Source organism: Apostichopus japonicus, chromosome 16 (assembly GCF_037975245.1).
Source record: "Apostichopus japonicus isolate 1M-3 chromosome 16, ASM3797524v1, whole genome shotgun sequence".
Taxonomy (NCBI): Eukaryota; Metazoa; Echinodermata; class Holothuroidea; order Aspidochirotida; family Stichopodidae; genus Apostichopus; species Apostichopus japonicus.
Window position 1 is genome coordinate 1,849,530 of NC_092576.1, and position 19,225 is coordinate 1,868,754.

The 19,225-nt window shown below is 36.7% G+C and overlaps 2 protein-coding genes across 7 annotated transcripts in view; one reads left to right on the plus strand and one right to left on the minus strand.

The window, feature by feature from the left end:
• Positions 1-10,602, plus strand: part of LOC139983665 (transcriptional regulator protein Pur-beta-like) — a 58,028-nt gene extending 47,426 nt beyond the window's left edge. For all 4 annotated transcript variants that reach the window (XM_071997381.1, XM_071997378.1, XM_071997379.1 and 1 more), the window contains one exon: positions 821-10,602. In XM_071997381.1, coding sequence (XP_071853482.1) covers positions 821-1,006 — 186 coding nt within the window. In that variant the 3' untranslated portion in view covers positions 1,007-10,602. The remainder of the gene's footprint in view (positions 1-820) is intronic.
• A 1,638-nt stretch (positions 10,603-12,240) lies between these two features.
• Positions 12,241-18,063, minus strand: LOC139983667 (uncharacterized). Of its 3 annotated transcripts, none has more exons than XM_071997384.1 (4): positions 17,838-18,063; positions 15,378-15,664; positions 15,136-15,200; positions 12,241-14,051 (listed from the first exon to the last, which is right to left on the minus strand). In XM_071997384.1, exons 1-4 carry the CDS (start codon positions 17,861-17,863, stop codon positions 13,941-13,943), a joined length of 489 nt encoding a protein of 162 aa, XP_071853485.1. In that variant the 5' UTR covers positions 17,864-18,063; the 3' UTR covers positions 12,241-13,940. The 3 variants fall into 3 exon arrangements, with proteins under 3 accessions (XP_071853485.1, XP_071853484.1, XP_071853486.1); XM_071997383.1 differs by lacking the exon at positions 17,838-18,063 and adding an exon at positions 17,155-17,831; XM_071997385.1 differs by lacking the exon at positions 17,838-18,063 and adding an exon at positions 17,029-17,169.
• Between the last annotated feature and the right edge of the window lie 1,162 nt (positions 18,064-19,225).

Sequence of the window (19,225 nt, forward strand, 5' to 3'; positions counted from 1 at the left end):
TATGAGTACTAGTTGAATTCCCCTTGGTATGAGTACTAGTTGAATTCCCCTTGGTATATGTACAAGTAGAATCCCCTTGGTATGAGTACTAGTAGAATTCCCTTGGTATGAGTACTAGTAGAATTCCCTTGGTATGAGTACTAGTAGAATTCCCCTTGGTAGGAGTACAAGTAGAATTCCCCTTGGTATCTGTACAAGTAGAATCCCCTTGGTATGAGTACTAGTAGAATTCCCCTTGGTATGAGTGTGAGTAGCATTCCCTTGGTATGAGTACTAGTAGAATTCCCCTTGGTATGAGTGTGAGTAGAATTCTCTCGGTATGAGTACTAGTAGAATTCCCCTTGGTATGAGTACAAGTAGAATTCCCCTTGGTATGAGTACTAGTAGAATTCCTCTTGGTATGAGTACTAGTAGAATTCCTCTTGGTATGAGTACTAGTAGAATTCCCTTGGTATGAGTACTAGTAGAATTACCCTCGGTGTGAGTGCTGAGTATGAGCACTAGCACAAATACTGAATCTAGTTCAAATGCAGGACCAGTGAACATGAGTGGGAGGCACAGTTAACCAATGGTTATCAGAGAAGTGGGCTAATGGAATTGTCACAGGTCAAACACTACTGTGATATTTTCAAGCAGTGAAACACTAACATTCACATCGGTTGTACATTTAGTTCCCATTGGTATATGTATATATCCTTCATAGAATGGACATATCGATACCTTTCTAAACATCGCAGTATCCGGTGAGCCTTTTGGGCATTCCCCAGAACCATAGAGGGGGCGCTACTATTAAAAAAACATTTCTTTTTTGTCTTCACAGCCACGAAGTCAGTACCGTACGTCAATCACCATCCCGGAGAAGTCCTGGTCCCGTTTCCGGGATACGTTTACAGACTACTGCAGCAAGATGGATGAATTGAAGAAAACCCATCCTAACGGAGGCGGAGCAGAGGGCCACAGTCGGGAGCAAGAAGAGGAGGGCTCCGGCAGTCGAGACGCGGACTGATGATGGGGTTGGGGGGGGTTGAGAAGGAATTTTGGGGAGAGATAGAGAGATTTTGTGATAATGCCTTTAGAGTCTGTATTCATGTTAAGAGTAATACCATAGTATCACCATATTTTTCCTTTTTTTTTTCTTTTTTACTTTTTTTTTTTTTTTTTCCGTAGGCATGGGTTCGTGGCGGACAGTGTTAGGACAGTTTCCGAGATAAAGTTGAATCATACAGTGGTTGCTGTCTTGGGTTACTCAGTAGACTACCACCACTGTTACCGATGTTTGTGTTTATGTGAATATGTGATGGTTGGATGGTTGGATGGTTGTGATGAAATCAGTTGAACTTGTGTATTTTTTTGAGGTAGTATTGGTACTAGGGGTATAAACGAGAAATGATTGAAAAGTTTGCTTGAAAGTGAGGGTGCATAGAACTAAGATGCGAAACTTCAGTCAAGAAGGCTGGAGTCATGGATTTGAAAAGATTGACAAAAGACTTTTTTTAGTGTGGTAGACAGAGAAATAAAGGGAAAAGGAATAGAAAAAAAGAAGCCATTCGGAAGAAAATAACACACGGTAACTCACATTTCAATTTAACATGGAAACAAAAATTTGTTCAGAGGTTATAAAGATACAGAGGTAACTGTTAGTTATCGGGAATGTTAGCAAAACGCCAAGACAAAAGGTGTGACGATTTCAGGATTTTTAATGCCTTGATACTAAATATAGCTGGCATAGTCAACTGGAAGAGTACAGTGTCTAAAAACAATGGAGTCTCTTTTTTTTATTGTGCTGAGATGTAGAAGGAAACGACATTAAATGTCAAGCCGAATGAGTGCAAGGATAGTTATCGCAAAACAGGCAGCTTCCGACCCCCAGTCCAAAAGTGGGATTTGAAACTGCCTCTCCTCCTCGCATAGTGCAGTTTGATATTGTTCGGGAGGGAGAATAGTTTTAAATGGCGGAACAAGTTTTCAGACTGTTCCTTGCAGAATACGGTTTTGAAACTGCTCTGTATTAGAACACGGTTTCAAAATTGCTCCTTGCCAGTTGGGGTGTCAAATTGCTCCTTGCAATTTGAAGTTCGCTACTCCGTCAAGAGATGGCACCTCAGGCTGTTCCTCACAGAATATGAATCCATATTCTGTCTTGTCAGAAGGACAGTTTGAAGCTGTACAATGTAAACAGAGCTTTCTAACGAGATATTCTTTGCTGGTATGTGGCTCATTCACAACCAGCTCCAGCTGGCAAAAACATTGACAGTTTATAAAGGAAATAATTGACAATCTCAGCTGTTGTTTTACTCTCTTGACCAACAGAAGAGAAGCATTTCCCATATTTCAATTTATAACCATCTTTTAAATTGAATAAAATATTTTAAATCAAAATAATTTTACAGAAAAATTTGGATTTTATCTCCCTAAAGATTTCCACTTGGTTCTTTTTTTTCTTCCCTTTTTTTAATTTTTTTTTATTATCTTTAAGTTATCAACTTCTTTCCATTTTTTCCCCTAAGCTCTCATTTAATGTAAAAGACAGAAAAAATACACACAGTTGCTAAAACATATGTTTGACATGGAAGTGCCTGCCCTCGTTGGCACAAATCTTCCTCTCTTTTACAAGTCAAAAAAATTAGGGGGGTGGGGTGGGGGGTGGGAACTGGCTTACAAGTTCAAAATGGGAAGATAAAGATTAAAAAAAAAAGCAAAAAAATTTAAAGGAGAAAACCAAGACAAAAAAAAAAGAAGAAGAAGAAGAACATATATTCCTAGTAAAGGACGGTTTATTACAAATTACAATACCATCAGTATTAGTTGTTTCGCTGATGTTTAAAGTACCAGTACAGAATAAGTGTCGTGAAATCCTTCGGTTTACATACGAATGGATGGTAGTTAATAACAAGAAGAAATATCTATTGACAAACAAAAGTGTCTTGTGGGTGGAAGCGATTTGGATGAAGACGTGGGGAAGACAAATTCGTTGGATTTTTTTCCTTTGTTTTTTCAAGGATTTATTTGTGTATCATATAGACAAACTCGGTACGAGGTAGAAAAAAGTGCAGAGTCAGTGGAATTAATAGTATCTATATTAATAATAACTATTATTATATCTTTAACCAGAGGAAAATTAAAAAGAAAAAAAATGGGAAAATAAGCCACACCAGAAAAAAAATAAATAAAAAGGTTAAACAAAATATCTAAACAAAACAAGGATCAAAAGCCAAGAAAAAAACAAAAAAATGAAAGAAAAAAAAATATAGAGAATTTAACAGATTAAAAAGTAAGAAAATATAGTTTGGCAGCTAAAGCCATTAAGCGTAAAAAAAAAGTGTTATAGATGTATTTGTTTAAGAATGTTTTTCAAATTTTTTAAAAAGAGTTTAGAAGTTTGTGAAAAAAAAATTACATTGAATGTTGACAATGCTGGTATGTTTTAGCTTGTTATAACAGCATCTTGTTAGGTTTTGTCACTTTAGTCAATGGGATGATGGTATTGAAGTGCTTGTCAATATCTACAGGGCTTGGTATGTGCTCTTTCAAACTCTGTTATTGCAAATCTATCATTTTATTGGGTTATAATAAACTTTACCAAGAACCCTTTAGAACTGTTCTCTGCTATGATATATTCCTGTAAAGAAATTGAAGTGCTTGTAAACATGGAACGTGAGGGTTGGGGGGAGTGAGTGGAGGGTTAACAAGGCCCAAGGGGAAATCTTGAAGTTGTTGCAGGGATGCATTGAGAATTGACAAGAAATTTACTTGAAAAGAGGGTTGTACATCAGGAATTGAAGATGAACGTTAACCAAAATATCATACTAATTGTGATAGTGTCCTACTAAATTGTGAGTAACGATAGAGGGATTAAGAAGTCAGTTGCTGTGTAGAGGGCGCTATATCACTTTTATTTTGTGAAGCAATGGTGGCAGCAACTCATTTTAAAGTGGTAACGGTTGCAACCTTGGCTTGGAAATGTATTGCAAGAAGATGAACAGCATTAGTTTTTATGAATATTCTTTTTAAAATACTAGTGTTTTCTTTGGGGGGGAAGAGGGGGGGGGGCTGGAGGAGGAATTAAAGGCAATCTAGATTTGGGGTGGGGAAAAAGGTTTTGGCAATTCTCCAAAGCTGGCCATGAGGAGGTTGCATTCATCTATTAGACACCAGACAAAGCCCTTCTTATTGTAAGTGTAGTATTCATTTGGCATAACGTACAGTATGACCTGTAGTATTAGTAGTAGTGATCTGTCTTTCTGGTATCATGAGGATTCTTTTTTTGCTTTTTTGTTTCATTTATTGCAAGCTTGAATTTCCCTGCGAAAATTAATCACATGCAAATGGAATTGGAACAATGTGCACCACCGTTAACAGTATTTTTCAATAATCATTATTGGAGGGATACACAGAATTCTATTCAAATGTTATTTTGGAATCAACTGTATAGCTTCAGTCATGGTAAAGTTCTCTTTGTTATTAAACATCTTGAAGGGTGCAAATCATATCAAATATGCAAACGTGAAGATCATGTGTAGTACCTGCAAACCATATTATTGCAAGTTCTCCCTCTCTCACACACCCCATGGATGCCCTCCACCCACAGCCCCCACCCCTCATGCACTGTAGGACTGAATAAGCTAGAGGGTTAGTCTTGGAATGAGAAGCAGAATCAAAGTGCAGAGTTGAAATGTTATCTTTGCTTTGTTTCGCAGTGGTTTCCACTGACCCCATTGGTTTTGTGTGGATTATTTCAAGTTATACGGATCTGGGCGGAGTGGATTCAATGCGAAAAGTATATTGCAAGTTAAAAGTAAAAAAGGAAGATAGTTCAGTTGCATAGACTGCTGTGGAAAAGGGCTCAAATTTCTACTAGTGGTAATATTTGGTTTGTTGATTGGATGATGGCTGGGTTGACATTTTATTGCTAAAGATGGTAGCTAGAAGCACTTTACTTGGATGGTTCTTTTTCGTGTTTTTTTTTGGTATTATGTTCCTCATTAGTAACCCCGTTATCAGGACATTGTTATCCCTGTTGTATGGTAATTTCCTTGTTGCTGACTGTGACCTAGAACCGCCCTATATTTTGTCATCCACGTTTGAAGACAACAACCGATGCCTTACACATTTTTAAGATGAAGAATATACACAGACTTGGAAGAGTCAAAAGGTAAAATTTGCATCCATGGAATAAATTAACAAAGCTAAAAGAGATGGAAATACTAAAACTCAGTTGACGTAAGCATCTCTCGGTATCAACTATTTCCAGCCAAGAGAAACTTGCAAGGAGAGGGAGGCTGTGGGCTTGCATTGTTGCTGGCTCCTGTATCTTTTAGATGGGGTTACTTGTGTTGTTCATGAGGTCATAATCATAGCGACACGCTTGTTTCTGTAATCACTATGGGATTAGAAGATTATGAAGGTGTTGTATATTAACCAAAGACCAGAACTCATAAACACATATTAAAAGCAAAGTCTCGTCTTTTTCGGCTGTTTCTGAGAAACATAATCAGTTGAAGGTTGAATTCTAATTGCTGTGTTTGCATCGTGGTTGTTTCCTTTTACCCTCTGTTTTTTATTTCATCTTTTTGCACTTTCTTAGCAATTGTCATCCCCGCACTTTAACTTCGAGTGTTGACAATATATATATTTAATTATCTGAGAACATTTAAAACAATTTATCTTCATTTTGCAGTTTGGGAAGATGTCTTAACATTCTCTTTTTTTTCTTTCGTTTTTAGTCATAAAGAGTAACAGAAATGTCATCAATAGGTTTTAGGAATTAGGAGAAGGAAAGAAAAAAACAGTATTTTAAATATTTCTTTAAAGGCACTGTGAACACAAGACTGAGAAGTGTTGTATATTGGTAATACCAATGGCTAATTAAATGGGTGATTTGCCTGCTTGAATATTTTACATCAACCCTCTGAAAAAAAGGGGGGGGTGGGTGGGGGTGAAAGTTGCATGGTGTATGCATCAGTTAGTTATTTAAGGGTCCTTATTTATTATTAATATTTATTTATTTTGGCTAGAAGGTGAAACTATTCTGCCGGATAACATCATCTTGCTGGTGTGTCGTGTCACTGATTCGGTAAAACTGATCATGTTAGGAAATGTACATCAGAGTGACTTTATTGAATATTCATCTAACACATGCATATCCATATATTTATCATGTGACCATCCTTCTGCAAATTTATATCCATCAAAAGTTATGACAATGTATGCTGAAAATTTTCTCTTTGTCGGGCACAGGGCTGTAAGTGCAGTCATTGTGGCAATACTCATGTTATATTCATGAGAATATTTTCATGAATATGTTGTATCTTAGTAAAGTTACACACAGGTTCCTTTTACATTCATGCAAATTTGTTCAGCCATATTTGGAATATCCCTTATGGGTAAAAAGTAGAAAAAGTGAAATGTCCTTGATTTTTTTTTTGGGTGGGGGGGGGGAGGGGAGGGAGCTTCAATGCAAAACTAAAAGTTCAAATTTTGCAATGCATAAACGTTTTTATTCTTTATTTGGTCTATGAAAATTGTAATTGTTTTCAGACACTTCCCTGCCCAAACATCATATTTCATCATTTTTATTATGTTTAGCTTTTAACTTCTGGAGTTTTAACCCTAAGCAATTCAAAATAGATATAGATGTCCAAATCTGTATCATATGAAGTGATAATTATTTCTTTAGAGGAATGTGAAGCTTTCACCCAGTATTAAAGAAAACCGTGGAATAATTTTCGTGTAGATGTTCTTGATTTGTTGCATGATCCGATGTTAATGAATAAGGAGTCACATGATGCATTTTACTGGTTATGGAAGCACATTCATTACCCGGATAGGACATTTGTGAAATTACGATAACAATTTTATTTCCTGTTTAAGCATTTCTTCTTCCTGCTTTAAAACATTTTACTAACTGGATAAAGTTCTTCCAGGTATTTTTTTTTACATGGATAAAGAATCTTCTGAGTAATTATTCTCTTTGCTGGGTTCATTTAATCGGCTCAAACTGGTTTGCTTTGCTATTTTCCAACATAGATTCATCTGATATGGGATTAAAGAGTATCCCCTCCTCATAGGTAAATTGCATTCTATAAAAGTTAGCAGGTCTATTTATGTTCACAAAAAAAAGTATACTTTCTCTTCAGGATTGTGAATATTCTGTTATGTGAGAAAGTATACTTACATGTTCTTTTATTGGGTAAGTAGTATGCTTATAACTTGGTGAAATGTTCATATTTGTTGGGAAATATTCTTCTCACTGGGTTTAACCATTACTCTGACTGGGTAAAAGCATCCTTATAAGTGGGTAATGACCATCTCCAGTGGTAATTCTTACCACCAAAATTTGAGATTAAAACTTTGTTTTTAAAACCGAGAGGATTATACCAAGGCAAAGAGACATCCGGGACTATTTGTACTTGTTTCTATCCTTGGTTATCTTTGGCCAAGCATACAGAAGATGAGATGGGGTGAGAGGGCCAGGTTTTGTTAGATTTGTCTTTAGGGGTTAAGGAAAGAGGATTCCTCTGCAACCCCCCTCCCTCCCCCCTCCCATTTTTGAGCAGAAGCCTTGTAACGTTTTATTTTCCGGTTTGGTGTCAAGTTGTTGTGTACGATTTTTGTCAATCGATTAAGCATTTAGAGTTTGTGCTTGTGAATGTAACACTTTGTATTAAAATTAAGCTATTTACGATATGGACATTTATTACGGTAGATACAACACAAAAAACTTTAATATTGAGAAGAAAAATCATGTTAGGAAACTAGGATCCTTTATTTGCCAAGCCCTTAGGTAACTTTGAGTGTTGTAGTTCAAAAGCAAATTGAGCCCTTGTGAACCCCTTGTTACTTGTAAACCCCTTCAACCAATTTTCCAAATGCTGTTGCAGATGTTAAGATGAATCTAATAAGTGAACCAGTTTGATTCACAATAACGCCAAATGGTCTAGATGGAACAGTAGCTAGCCTCATCAGACCCCATTACTGGTTACTATGTGTACATGTGTCCGCTGTTTGTTACTCGTTTGTTTTGTGCAGTACAGTAGAGTATGAAAATCAAGTGACATTGTGATGATTCCATAATGCTAAAACAACTCTATACTGTCCTCTCATATCATGTTTCAAAGCAATCGAACTAACAGTATGAACAGTTTCTAACCTCGATCTGATCTAATGCTAATACCACTCTATACTGTCCTCTCATATCACACTTCAATGCAATCGAACTGACAGTATGAACAGTTCCTTACGTTTTTCTTGATAGAAACAAGAATATTTACACTGTTTTGTACTGTCAATAGGAGTGCGTTGAAGCGGACACGAAAGTACCGTATAGAGAAAGTTGTCCCAACTCAGGGTGATTTAAGGCGGGTTTGATTTAAATATGCATGGTGTTGAAAGGTTACACATAAGCTGATCCAGGTTGTGGGTTACTAAATGAAAAGTTGAAATTAATTATTTGCAATGTATCTTGGAACCGATCATTAACATAATTTAGAATAAAATGAAAAGTTAACTATCTTGATTTCTTGGTTGGAAGATAATTAATGGTTTGTTATGATCAGTCAGTCCCAAAACAGTGGTCTGTTAGCTGTTAAGTTAATACATTTTAACATTGGAAACCATTTGTGGAAGTGAAGTGGCCCTCCAGCCACACCCAGCATGATTGTTGGGCGCTGTCATATCGACCCTACCTAGTTCCGCGAAACTTTACCAACTGCAGTCTATGACTGTAGATCGCGAAACTGGACTAGCTGCGGTGTCTGACTACAGATCGTAACGGCATCCTGATTTAATCACTTATAGTTCATACAATTCAGTTCGTAATTATTAACGTAAGTATGTTAAGCACCTTCAGTTGTGTTTTCTACAGGGCATTTTTTTCGTTCGACGAAACTGCGCAAGTTGGAACATTGAACTAATCATTCTCCCACTCCATCTGTATGCAGATTCATCCACCGTGTACGTATGCTTGTAAACAGCATAGACCAAGGGAATAAGGACTGTTATGACAGACCCTATGAAGCAGGGCCAATAATATACAGGGATAATTGCTCTGTTTGAAAGAGGGGACATTCGTTTTTGTTGTGCTTCAGAGTTCTCATTTTTGTCTTGGGTGTAAAACCAATGTTTTTAGAGTGACGTCATTGGAGAACAAGATTTTCACAGCGTTCGGTTTGACATCATCTGTTATTACTTATTCTTTAAATGAACAAAACAAAAACAAGCAGCTATTTATTTCCACAACAGCTTTCTCTTCTTTCGTATTTTAGTTGTTTATTCTAATAGCCTAAGTGGTTACTTTATCTACAATAAATTACTTACTGGAGCAATAAGGCTGGTAATAAGCAAGATATGTCGTGAACTATTGTTTTTGAACTGACAATGCTAACATGCTCATGCTCTGGTAGATTTACCAGCTTACTAAAGTTATAGGATTGGCATTAAGCAAGATTACCTATTAAATATTTCAACCTGACAGGTTAAGATTTGCCGCTGTCAGCATCGTTGGGTCCTGTAGGTTAACAGCTTAGTAAAGTAGCCCCTTTAACATTAAACAAGGTATCTTTATCAAATAATTAAACCTGACAGTGGTAGCCTACCGAAACCAGCTTTACAGCTCTGATAGAATGACCAGATACTGCAGTAACTGGCTTTCAGTAAGATATTTAAATAAAAGTAGTTAAACCAGACAAGATAACATACGTTACTCTCACCTTATTGAAGTAATTCTAACGTTGAACAAGATATCCACATCAAACATTTGAACATGCTACTGATAAAATGGCAATGGCAGCTGCATTTGGGTTTGCTAGCTTTTACCAACTAAACAACTAAAGGTATATCATCTAGTATTGTAAACCTGACAATTGAAACCAAAAATATCTGTACTCAATATTTAAACCTGAACATGTCTATATATGGTAGCTTTATTGCTCTGGTAGCATAACTTGCTCACTGAATTCCTTTATATTAACATTGAAGGATGTTGTATTTACCAAATGCTTGAACCTGATAAGGATGGCATGCCCACGGCAGCTTTTGCTCCGGTAGCTTTAACATGATTACTGAAGGAATATTACAACTGCAAGCTACAATGATATATCATTATCAAGTATTTCAACATGACTATGGTCGTATGTGTTATAATGTGTTGCATTGGGAGACCAATTTGTAGCTGTATAACACACAATTTTTAACTCGCTAATTTAACATTTTATTCTATTCTTTTCTTTCAGTATCGTGCACTCGTTACTAAAATATGCACATGTGTCTCAGTCACTGAGAGTTAGACTTGCTTCAAGTCGAATGATATTTTTACACTTTTTAAATTCTTTTCACTCTGTATACTTTGCAGATTAGCTATAAACGATGATTAATATGATCAAAATGTTTCTTTATTTCAGTTAGTTTTTAGTAGTGTCACATGAACAAGAAGGGGCAAAAAGTATGTATTTTTTGTTTTATTGTTTTGTTACCAAATAATTCCCTTAATTGGTATTGAAAGTTGAGTTCTTATTGTGTAAATGGCTTAACGAAGTAGTTGTTGTTGAAAGCTTATCCGTGTTTACAGTGCTGGTTGGTTGGAGGAATATAATGTGAAGATGCCTACTCTGTTGTTCTCGATTGTCTTTATTGCTTCCAGCCATTGATATATGTACACCAGATAAGTTGCTAGAGGAATCACTTCTATACTTCTAGTAAAACACAATCAAAGATGGAGCTCAGTGTTGACGTCGGGATAGAGTCCATGTCATAAAGTTTGACTTACAAAAATGCCTTGTACTTCAGTAAGCTTGGAACATTTCAATTAGAGTGAGAGTCATGGATGTAGTGTCCGGTGCAGCAAGAAATGATGTCAACTGTCTCCACGGATACTATCTCTCGGGGATATCGTGCCTCCACCTGGTTGATACTGTCCACGGACAGCATAGCCAACTTTTCATCTCAAATGAGAAAGTGTCATGCTCCCGTACCGTTCCCATCCTTAAGATCTTAATAATTAAACTTCGATGCAACTTTCAATGTAGTTTTGTGTGTTCTTAAAGAACATTCCATTTGCGTTTTGATATCCCAAAGAGATGAGTCCTGCGCACATGCTATTCAATAGGTAGTGTTCGCGCCTCCCCGATTAAACTTACAACAGAAGTTGAAGGCTTAGTATTGCATTTTTAAGCCAACTGCCCCCTCACACGACTTTACCAGACTAACATCTGGTCACACCGAATCCAACAATCCCTCCAGGGGCAATACAGTGCACCACATATACAACTGCCTGCCTATTTAGCATTAGCTATTCGGTAGGCTGGGTTTCATTGAATAATTAAGAAATTTTAGATGAAATGGTATTATGGGAATTATTGTCTAACATCTAAATACGGAGAAGAGGTTTTTTTCATTCTTTTAGCACTCCACAGATATGAACATGCGTGCTCAAAGCAGCATGTGGTAGTAAATGTTGATCCCAATCACTGCTTGTTGAGTGGTAGGGTATTTCCTTCATAGATCGTTTGAGTGATTTGGTGTTCCAGAATTTGAGTATACATGAGGTTTCATCGGTGACCATTATATGTATATACACAAAATGACTCTTCCAGAGGTTTTTGCTTCTTAATGGGACTCTACTATTCTCCCCGGGACTTGACTAGGCTTATTTTCCTATTGGACAGACTTTCAATATGCTAAACATGCTAAACTAAATTCTTCTAGCTCAAAATATCAACGGCCATGGTATGATAATTTTCGGGCACCATGTTTAGCCCAGTCATCAGCTATCAGCTATGGGTACGATATGCCAGATGTATTGGAAAGTGTGGATTAAATTAAGTGTGTAGTTCAATGTAACGATCATTTGTGGTACATCTGCTTTCATGGCGTCTCGTGGGTAGCTGTTTGCAACGCTTCCACTTGCACCGATGGCTGAAGAAATGGCTAGTGTACAGTAGTTTGGTATTTAGTTAAATCCCCCCCCCCCCAAAAAAAAACAAACAAACAATGAAATATGAAACCCAATTTACAATCATATTAAATGTTATTGCTGAATTCAATAACTGTATATGGGACTTCCCAGACTTTATCATCTATGCATGCCTCCGAAGCGTGTTCCCTTAAGATCTGGATACTCTCAATGAGCGAACAGAACAGGGTATTAAGAGGAATAATGTGTAATGAAGAAAGTAGGTGGTGAGTGAACTTCTTATTTGTTATGTGGATACACCTCATTAAGTTAGGGAACCATATACTTTCCTGGGTTTTATAAAATGTCAACGAGGTCAACACAGTAAAAGTAAACACGACAACTCATCTTGGTTTAAATTTATTTCACTTGTATTTAATTTTAGTTTGCGTTTGTCAAACGCCTAATACTATCGTTTTGGAACAGTTGTACATTTTTAATTATTCCCATACTTGTATTCATTTGGAACTGCGACGTTAATGTTAATGGAAAAAGAGAGTATAAATTTCAAAAGATATAATTAATTATTTGCTAAAAAACTTAAAAGCAGACATTTGCCACACAAAACTCTACAAAAATCTTAGAAGACTACCAAAAGGAAACAAACGCAAAGCCCAGTGAGTTATTTTATGTACTTATTTCTTACGCACAGTAAAGTTAAGCAAAACACACTTTTTTACAAGGTGTTGTGAAAGTGGCGATATTAGGTGTTACAGGTATCAGACTACCACCTCATTTGTTTAACCTATTGCAGAGAACATTGATTAGATAACCATGACATGAGGGTCTACTCGTGTCTGACAAGAGAACTGAGTCGTTATCAAGCTGGCGAAATCAGACCAAAGTCTGTACAGAAGCAATGGGAGGAAATAATTGCTTAAAACCAAGTTTGTAGAAGATCATATTTTAAACTACAATTAAAGAGAAGAAGAAATTGAATCCTGATATTGACATTGACATTTCAAAATTAATTTAATTAATAACTATCGAATTTAATTTCATTGCAAGTCTTATTTCTGTGTGGGACATTATTGATTGTTGATTATTGATACTTTTTGGTGTAATTTCCTCTTTCTCATCCATTTAGCCCAAAGTCATGGGCAGAACATAACAGGAACCGCTACAGACTAGAGCAATGATAATGTTAACATTTCGAGTTGTCAACTCTGCGTCATGTAGACTACAGTGCATCCATTCACGCCATCCCGTCATGTTTACAGAAACTTATTCTATGTATGAAAATGTTCTCCCCCTCTTTAATAACTCGTTGGCTCCCCGCCCCCTTGTCTTACAAGCCTGGTAGTGGAACTGATTCGGATGTAGTGTAAAAGAGGCCTACTTTGTTACCAAGTATAGCCATACATAAGTAGTGGAAACCTAACAAATTAGTTTAGCCTCTTACAAAGGTAACAGTGGCTGCATTTTCTCTTCGATTGAGTTTCGCCAATCTCGCTTCTCATTTTTCATGTTTTTATCATCCAGTTTGTCACGTGTGGCTATATTTTGACACTCTGTTATCCTAATAATAAAATAATAATAGTGATTAATCGGCAAAATCATCTGTAGAAGAACAAATACAAAACAAAGAACATGGAACCAACGACACCAAAGATCTGGCATTTGCATAAACTGAACATATTTTCCCCATCTAAGGTGTTTAATGAAGTATCAGATGGACACTTCATCCTGTTTCATTTTCCATTGATATGATCACTGTCTTTTCGAATGAAACAAAAACTCTCTTGTGCGTCCCACTTTTGCCTCCGTTAGCTTTTGGACTGTTTGTCAGACACTGAAAAACTTCAATTCAATTTATCAACAATAAGGTTACGTACTGTACGGCAGTATAAAACAATAATAATATGTATAACTTAATCCCTTACTATACTGGGGTCAGCTCGCTTGCGAATAACAAGACGAAGGAGACTCTTCGCTCGTGGTACAGGAAGCTCGCGGACATCCAGACTCATCAACGCTAACTCTAGCCAGCTCGCTATATACTGTAGTAGGTCCGCCATCTTGGGAAACCAATGGCTTCGAGACAGAAGCCGAACCATCCAAAAACCTGAGGCATCCTGCCTCTGAGAAGGGTGACATCTCCTTCCTGACTCCAGATAATAAGGATATATGTAAATCTGGGCTATTGACGACCCAGATTAAGTAAAAATTACAAATTACAAAGGGATAACGAGGCGAGCCCCGGAGATCTGCAGGGACGATGTTCGCCATACAACACCGTGTACAGAACTGAAGAATACACACGTGTATACAACTAACGCTAAAAACTGACTATTACGAACTATTACGTAAGACATGCTAATACAACGGGTGCACACAACAAAATTTCACTTCGCTACATTAATTTGAATGAAATCAATCGATCATATCGTAGCAAATTGAAATTGCACGAAATAACACACAAATTACTTATCTACTTCAAACCAAGCAAATACATATGTTGGTGTAATCCATGTTTATTACACCACAGATATCAGGCACAAGACAGTAATCTAAATAAAGTAAATAAACTGCGATATTTTGCCTTAATAACGGAACAAGCTATATTATAACTGGGAACTTGGTTCAATGACTATTATCTACAACAAATCTGAATAACTTCTATTTTAAATCTTAGACTTCCTAAGCATTTACCTATTAATCATTTGGATCAATGCTGAATAGGTTGATGACAAACCGTGTACTTTCCAACCCACTCATGGCATGTTTTTTTTCGATTTTAATTTATCTACCAGGATGCCAGGATAATATTACATCATTGCAATAATGCCATTCATCTTTATGGCAATATAAAGTACATATAAGTATTTCATTATATTACCACCGTCTACTCAATCTATCAAAGGTAGACACATATGACACTGATCGCAAGCACAACGTTATACATACAAATCAATTACACACGGCACATTGAGACTACTTAGAGGAGATTCAGACCAATGTCAAGAGTCTTCAAAGTTAGCTCGTACCCAGGAGCTGTCAAAATTATAGTCAATGATGTTCTCACCAAGTCAAAGTCTTTCAAATGAGACAGAAACAACTCAAATATTGCAAATTCACGATATCATGTTCGAAGTAATGCATTATCATTCTTAATCTGTTATTAATCCTCAACTTTCCTCAAACATTAAATGAAAGATATGTCATCATTATTGCTAAACAATACTCACTTCAAGATAACTTTCTTCAACCCGTTTATCTTTCAGTAACATATCGCCACTTTCAGACTCCGGACCTGCGAATGATTGTGAATATATTATTAAGATAGCAACCTATGAAAAACACTTAAGTGTGTTAACTTTATTGTTAATTGTACCACGGGGATACAATCAAGGCCTATTAGCTTCATACATACGTACATGCACACATAGATACACACATAGATACACACATATCTATACTTTATACTTACTTGTAATATTATTTTTTTTGTAGTCTTCCAATTTGGTTGCAGCAACATTGTGACGTCGATTTTTTAGAATTCTCAACAACTGATCTACGTTGTTCCCTGAGATCAGCCCATTTTTCTCCATCACGTCAATTAACGTTCTTCCATTAATGATCTTGCCACGCTCACCACGAGAAACGTCTAGTTCAATTGCCAAAGCCTTTGCTTCTTCATCGGTTAGCTCATCAGCAACATCTGCTAACACAGTCCTATAGTTCGTTCTTCTATCAGCCATAATGTTCTGTGCACCACTAAAATGTAAATTGTACATTTTATCTGAAATATTCTATATATAGGTTCATAATATCATCTCATTATTTCTTTGAATATTTACGTGGATGACACGAACAATTACAAGAGGGCATTCGTAATCGTAAATTATGTTTATGACATAAGTTGCCATGGATCAGTGGTATATACACATGGACGTCAAGCGTCTTCTTGAATGGAGTACAATGAAATTATGATACATGATGTGTGTTCTCGGTACTTTGCTTTCAAATTGTGTTCTATCTGATTTTCATTCCATAGTATCATTAGACATAGTGTACAGTTGGAATCTGACCTTGTGACCCTCATTATGTTTAGGGTCAGTGACGTCATACAAATTTGGAAAATTTCAAATGACAAGGATGGTTTGTAGAGGATTTAAGAAAGAAGTGCATGATGTACCTTAGATTTCAATTGCATAAAAAAGTTAAAGTTAAAGATAAATGAATAGATAGGTTTGAATTGCTGTCTCAGTTGGAAGAGTGTAGTGTATACAAAGTTTACGTACTAGAATAATGGTAGCAGCCCATCTGTACTGTTTAGGCCTAGTTTATAATAGCATACTAGTAGAAGTATACTTAATTAGTACTAGTAACGCAAAACAATTATTCTCGACAGTTACTAAAGTCCAATACAACGTGATAATAAGTAAATAGTCTCACAGTAATTGCTCACTGTTTCAATAATAAAAAGAGGACTTTCAACAAATTAAATTTACCAGTCAAAGAGAGGGAGAGTCCGCTCACAAATGGTAATCGTAAAAGAAACCTTAGTATGCAACACCGAAATTATGAACTTTTATCTTGGAACTGAACTTCAAAAATAAGGGAATATGTTTATTAACTTAATTACCAATATAGAATGTTGTAATCCGTACAGATAACGACAGAAACTGTTTGACAAATGCGAAGATAGGGCCCTTATCAAAGCTTATGTATAGCCTACTGTCGGATTAGTCTAACCAATTGTTATAAAACGATCGTGACTGAAAAACAGGACACTCACCATCCTTTACCCAAACACCCATCGATAAATTTGAGCCGCATGGGGAAATCATCGTTAACTGCAGCTACTGTTTTTATTAATAAAGCATTTCCAGTAGCCTACAAATGTTTTGCATTTAACTGCATTGAAGAATGTTCTTTTCGCTAGCTACCAATTGAAAATTACATCCAAAAATTAGTTGCCGTTGTTCAACGAAACACCAAACATATCGTTGAAGAATGGGTTGCATTTTTCTACAGTGGTTAAGTAGAACGTCGTTAAAACATCACCCTTTGAGTATTTACTCCTATCACTAGTGAACAGGCACAGTAGCACCATCATGTATACTGATTGTATTTACATTTGATGTGTACTGGCTTTGTGTACATTTCACTACAAAGCATTATGAGCCTGATATGCCAGTTAGTTGTACCAAGAAGGTTCTACAAGGTGAGCCTCCTAGGTTGCACAAGCTTTACTGATTTACACTTCATTGATTCCAGTTAATAGATCCAAGAACATCTAGCTGGAGATTTGACCTTGTGGTCATCAGGGATGAAAATCACGTAGTTAACTGTGACAGTCTGCTGCCAGAGTGGGAGATATGAGGGGTATTAATGTCACCTAGCTTTGCTGCCTTCTGCCCAGGTTTCCTACGGGCAATGATTCGCTACGACATTCATTTGAATAAAATAAATATCTTTGATTCTGGGGGACCAGACTGTCGGTTGCTCTACTGAGGACGACACAGAGGGATCGGATGTGAGGAGGGCAAGGCACCACAGTTTGTATGTCAGTTTATGCCCTGCTCCAACTCTGAACTACACCCGCACCCTCTACATTCATCATTCATCAGCTTTACATATCGTTAGTTATATGCAATCGAAGCTATGTTATAACAGTTTCCGTAGCCCGCAGTAATGCCCTCACTGTGGTGCTGACATATATGCCTACATATATACAATACAGACTGATCAGGATATTGTAGCATTGACTTCGTTGATATCTTATACGTCATACAACCTTGTCTAGTCATCAACATTTGCTTTGCAGACAATTTAGCAGGAATGGCGACCATTGTAGTCCGATACCTTTGCTAACACGTTTGCGTTACTTTGGTTGGGTCCTTTATATGCCATAATATTGAAAAATATCCTGTCTTTTACTTACCTTAAAAGAAGTATTTCTAGTAACATATACGGTTACAATTTGGTTGCTTCGTGCTCTGCTTCTTCGTCGCCTCGCTGAATGTGGTCTTCAACACAGGATGTTACACGCTGTACGGTTGTACCGTATTGGTATGACACAATGCTTCCTTATAACCTTTCCACTTTATAACGTGTGCAAAGGTTATAATAAAGCGAAACTAAGACAATTAACAGCAAACAAACTTGACATTCTATATATATATATGGAGTCATTATGCATGCACGAAGGCGTTACCGACTGACTTCATTCTTTAACCAAGCAGTGCTTCTGTTTGCACAGTCTGAATGGTTAGGGTAAACAACCACCAGGGAAGGACGTAACTCCTTCATGCATGCATGGTGATTTGATAGAATCTTTATCAAAATTTACTATTTAGTGCGATTGTTTGTTTCCCTGAAATAAGACATCATACAAGCTAGTAGATTGGCCTGGTTGCTGCCCGGCGAGAAAATCAGAGAGTCCCGTGTGGTTGGGAGTAGAATTAAAATGCCAAATTGCTAGCATCTCCAAAAACATGACGAACCAAGACTAATAGGTACACAACGTGGCAAGCAAAATTCTAGTTGCCTGATCCCCGTGCTACTTTTTGAAGATACTTCTCTACAAGACTGAAAGTAGGAAAAGCATAAAAGGTGTAATCCCTCTATGTTAATTTGGAATCATCAACTGCCAAAGCCGATAGGTCAGCTCTACATGACGCAAAATATGCTAGTTTGGTATTAAATCTGCTAGCAAAAAATATCGACATTAGGCCTACAGTCACTGCAGATATTTGTAATTTATTTTCAAAGATATGGTCATGCAATGACCTGACCGTGATATATGGTATGTATGTTCTTTCTGTGAACTAGGAATATGGGCAACAGAAATCCAAATATTTATGTTAATGCACTTCAAGCAAACTAATTTGGCAATCATATTGCAAGGCAGGGATTTCAATCCTCCACTTTGGTTATGTTAACTACAGCTGAATTACTATGTGATTGAATCCTCAAATGGAGGTTGTGAAAATTCTGACCAAAATTTGTCATCCCAAATTTAATTGAATGTAGCTCAAGCTGGTTGATGTGTAAACCCAACTGCCCATGATTCCACATTCCTTGAGCAGCTTGGTCTTCAGTTACTGAACCCCAGCCAGTCTGAGAAACATCAAATGTCAATATGTGTTGGGGATCACCATGATTAATCATTTTCTGAGTTGAATTGATATTTTAAATCCACATTAAATGCCACGTTGAAAATCTTGAAATGGTGATATTTTACAAACTTATTCAATGACCTAATGTTAATGATCATTCTATGTGATCCATCTTTCTCTGGAATGAAAATAGGAGACATAAAAATATCCC

What these genes read in the sequence shown, in the direction of transcription:
- LOC139983667 (XM_071997383.1), bottom strand. Translation starts at nt 17,189, where the DNA reads ATGTTCTTGGATCTATTAACTGGAATCAATGAAGT. An exon ending in TTAACTGGAATCAATGAAGT is followed by an intron (nt 15,665 to 17,154) that starts GTAAATCAGTAA and finishes TTTACATTTTAG; the next exon opens with TGGTGCACAGAACATTATGG. An exon ending in TTGAAGAAAGTTATCTTGAA is followed by an intron (nt 14,052 to 15,135) that starts GTGAGTATTGTT and finishes ATCTGGAGTCAG; the next exon opens with GAAGGAGATGTCACCCTTCT.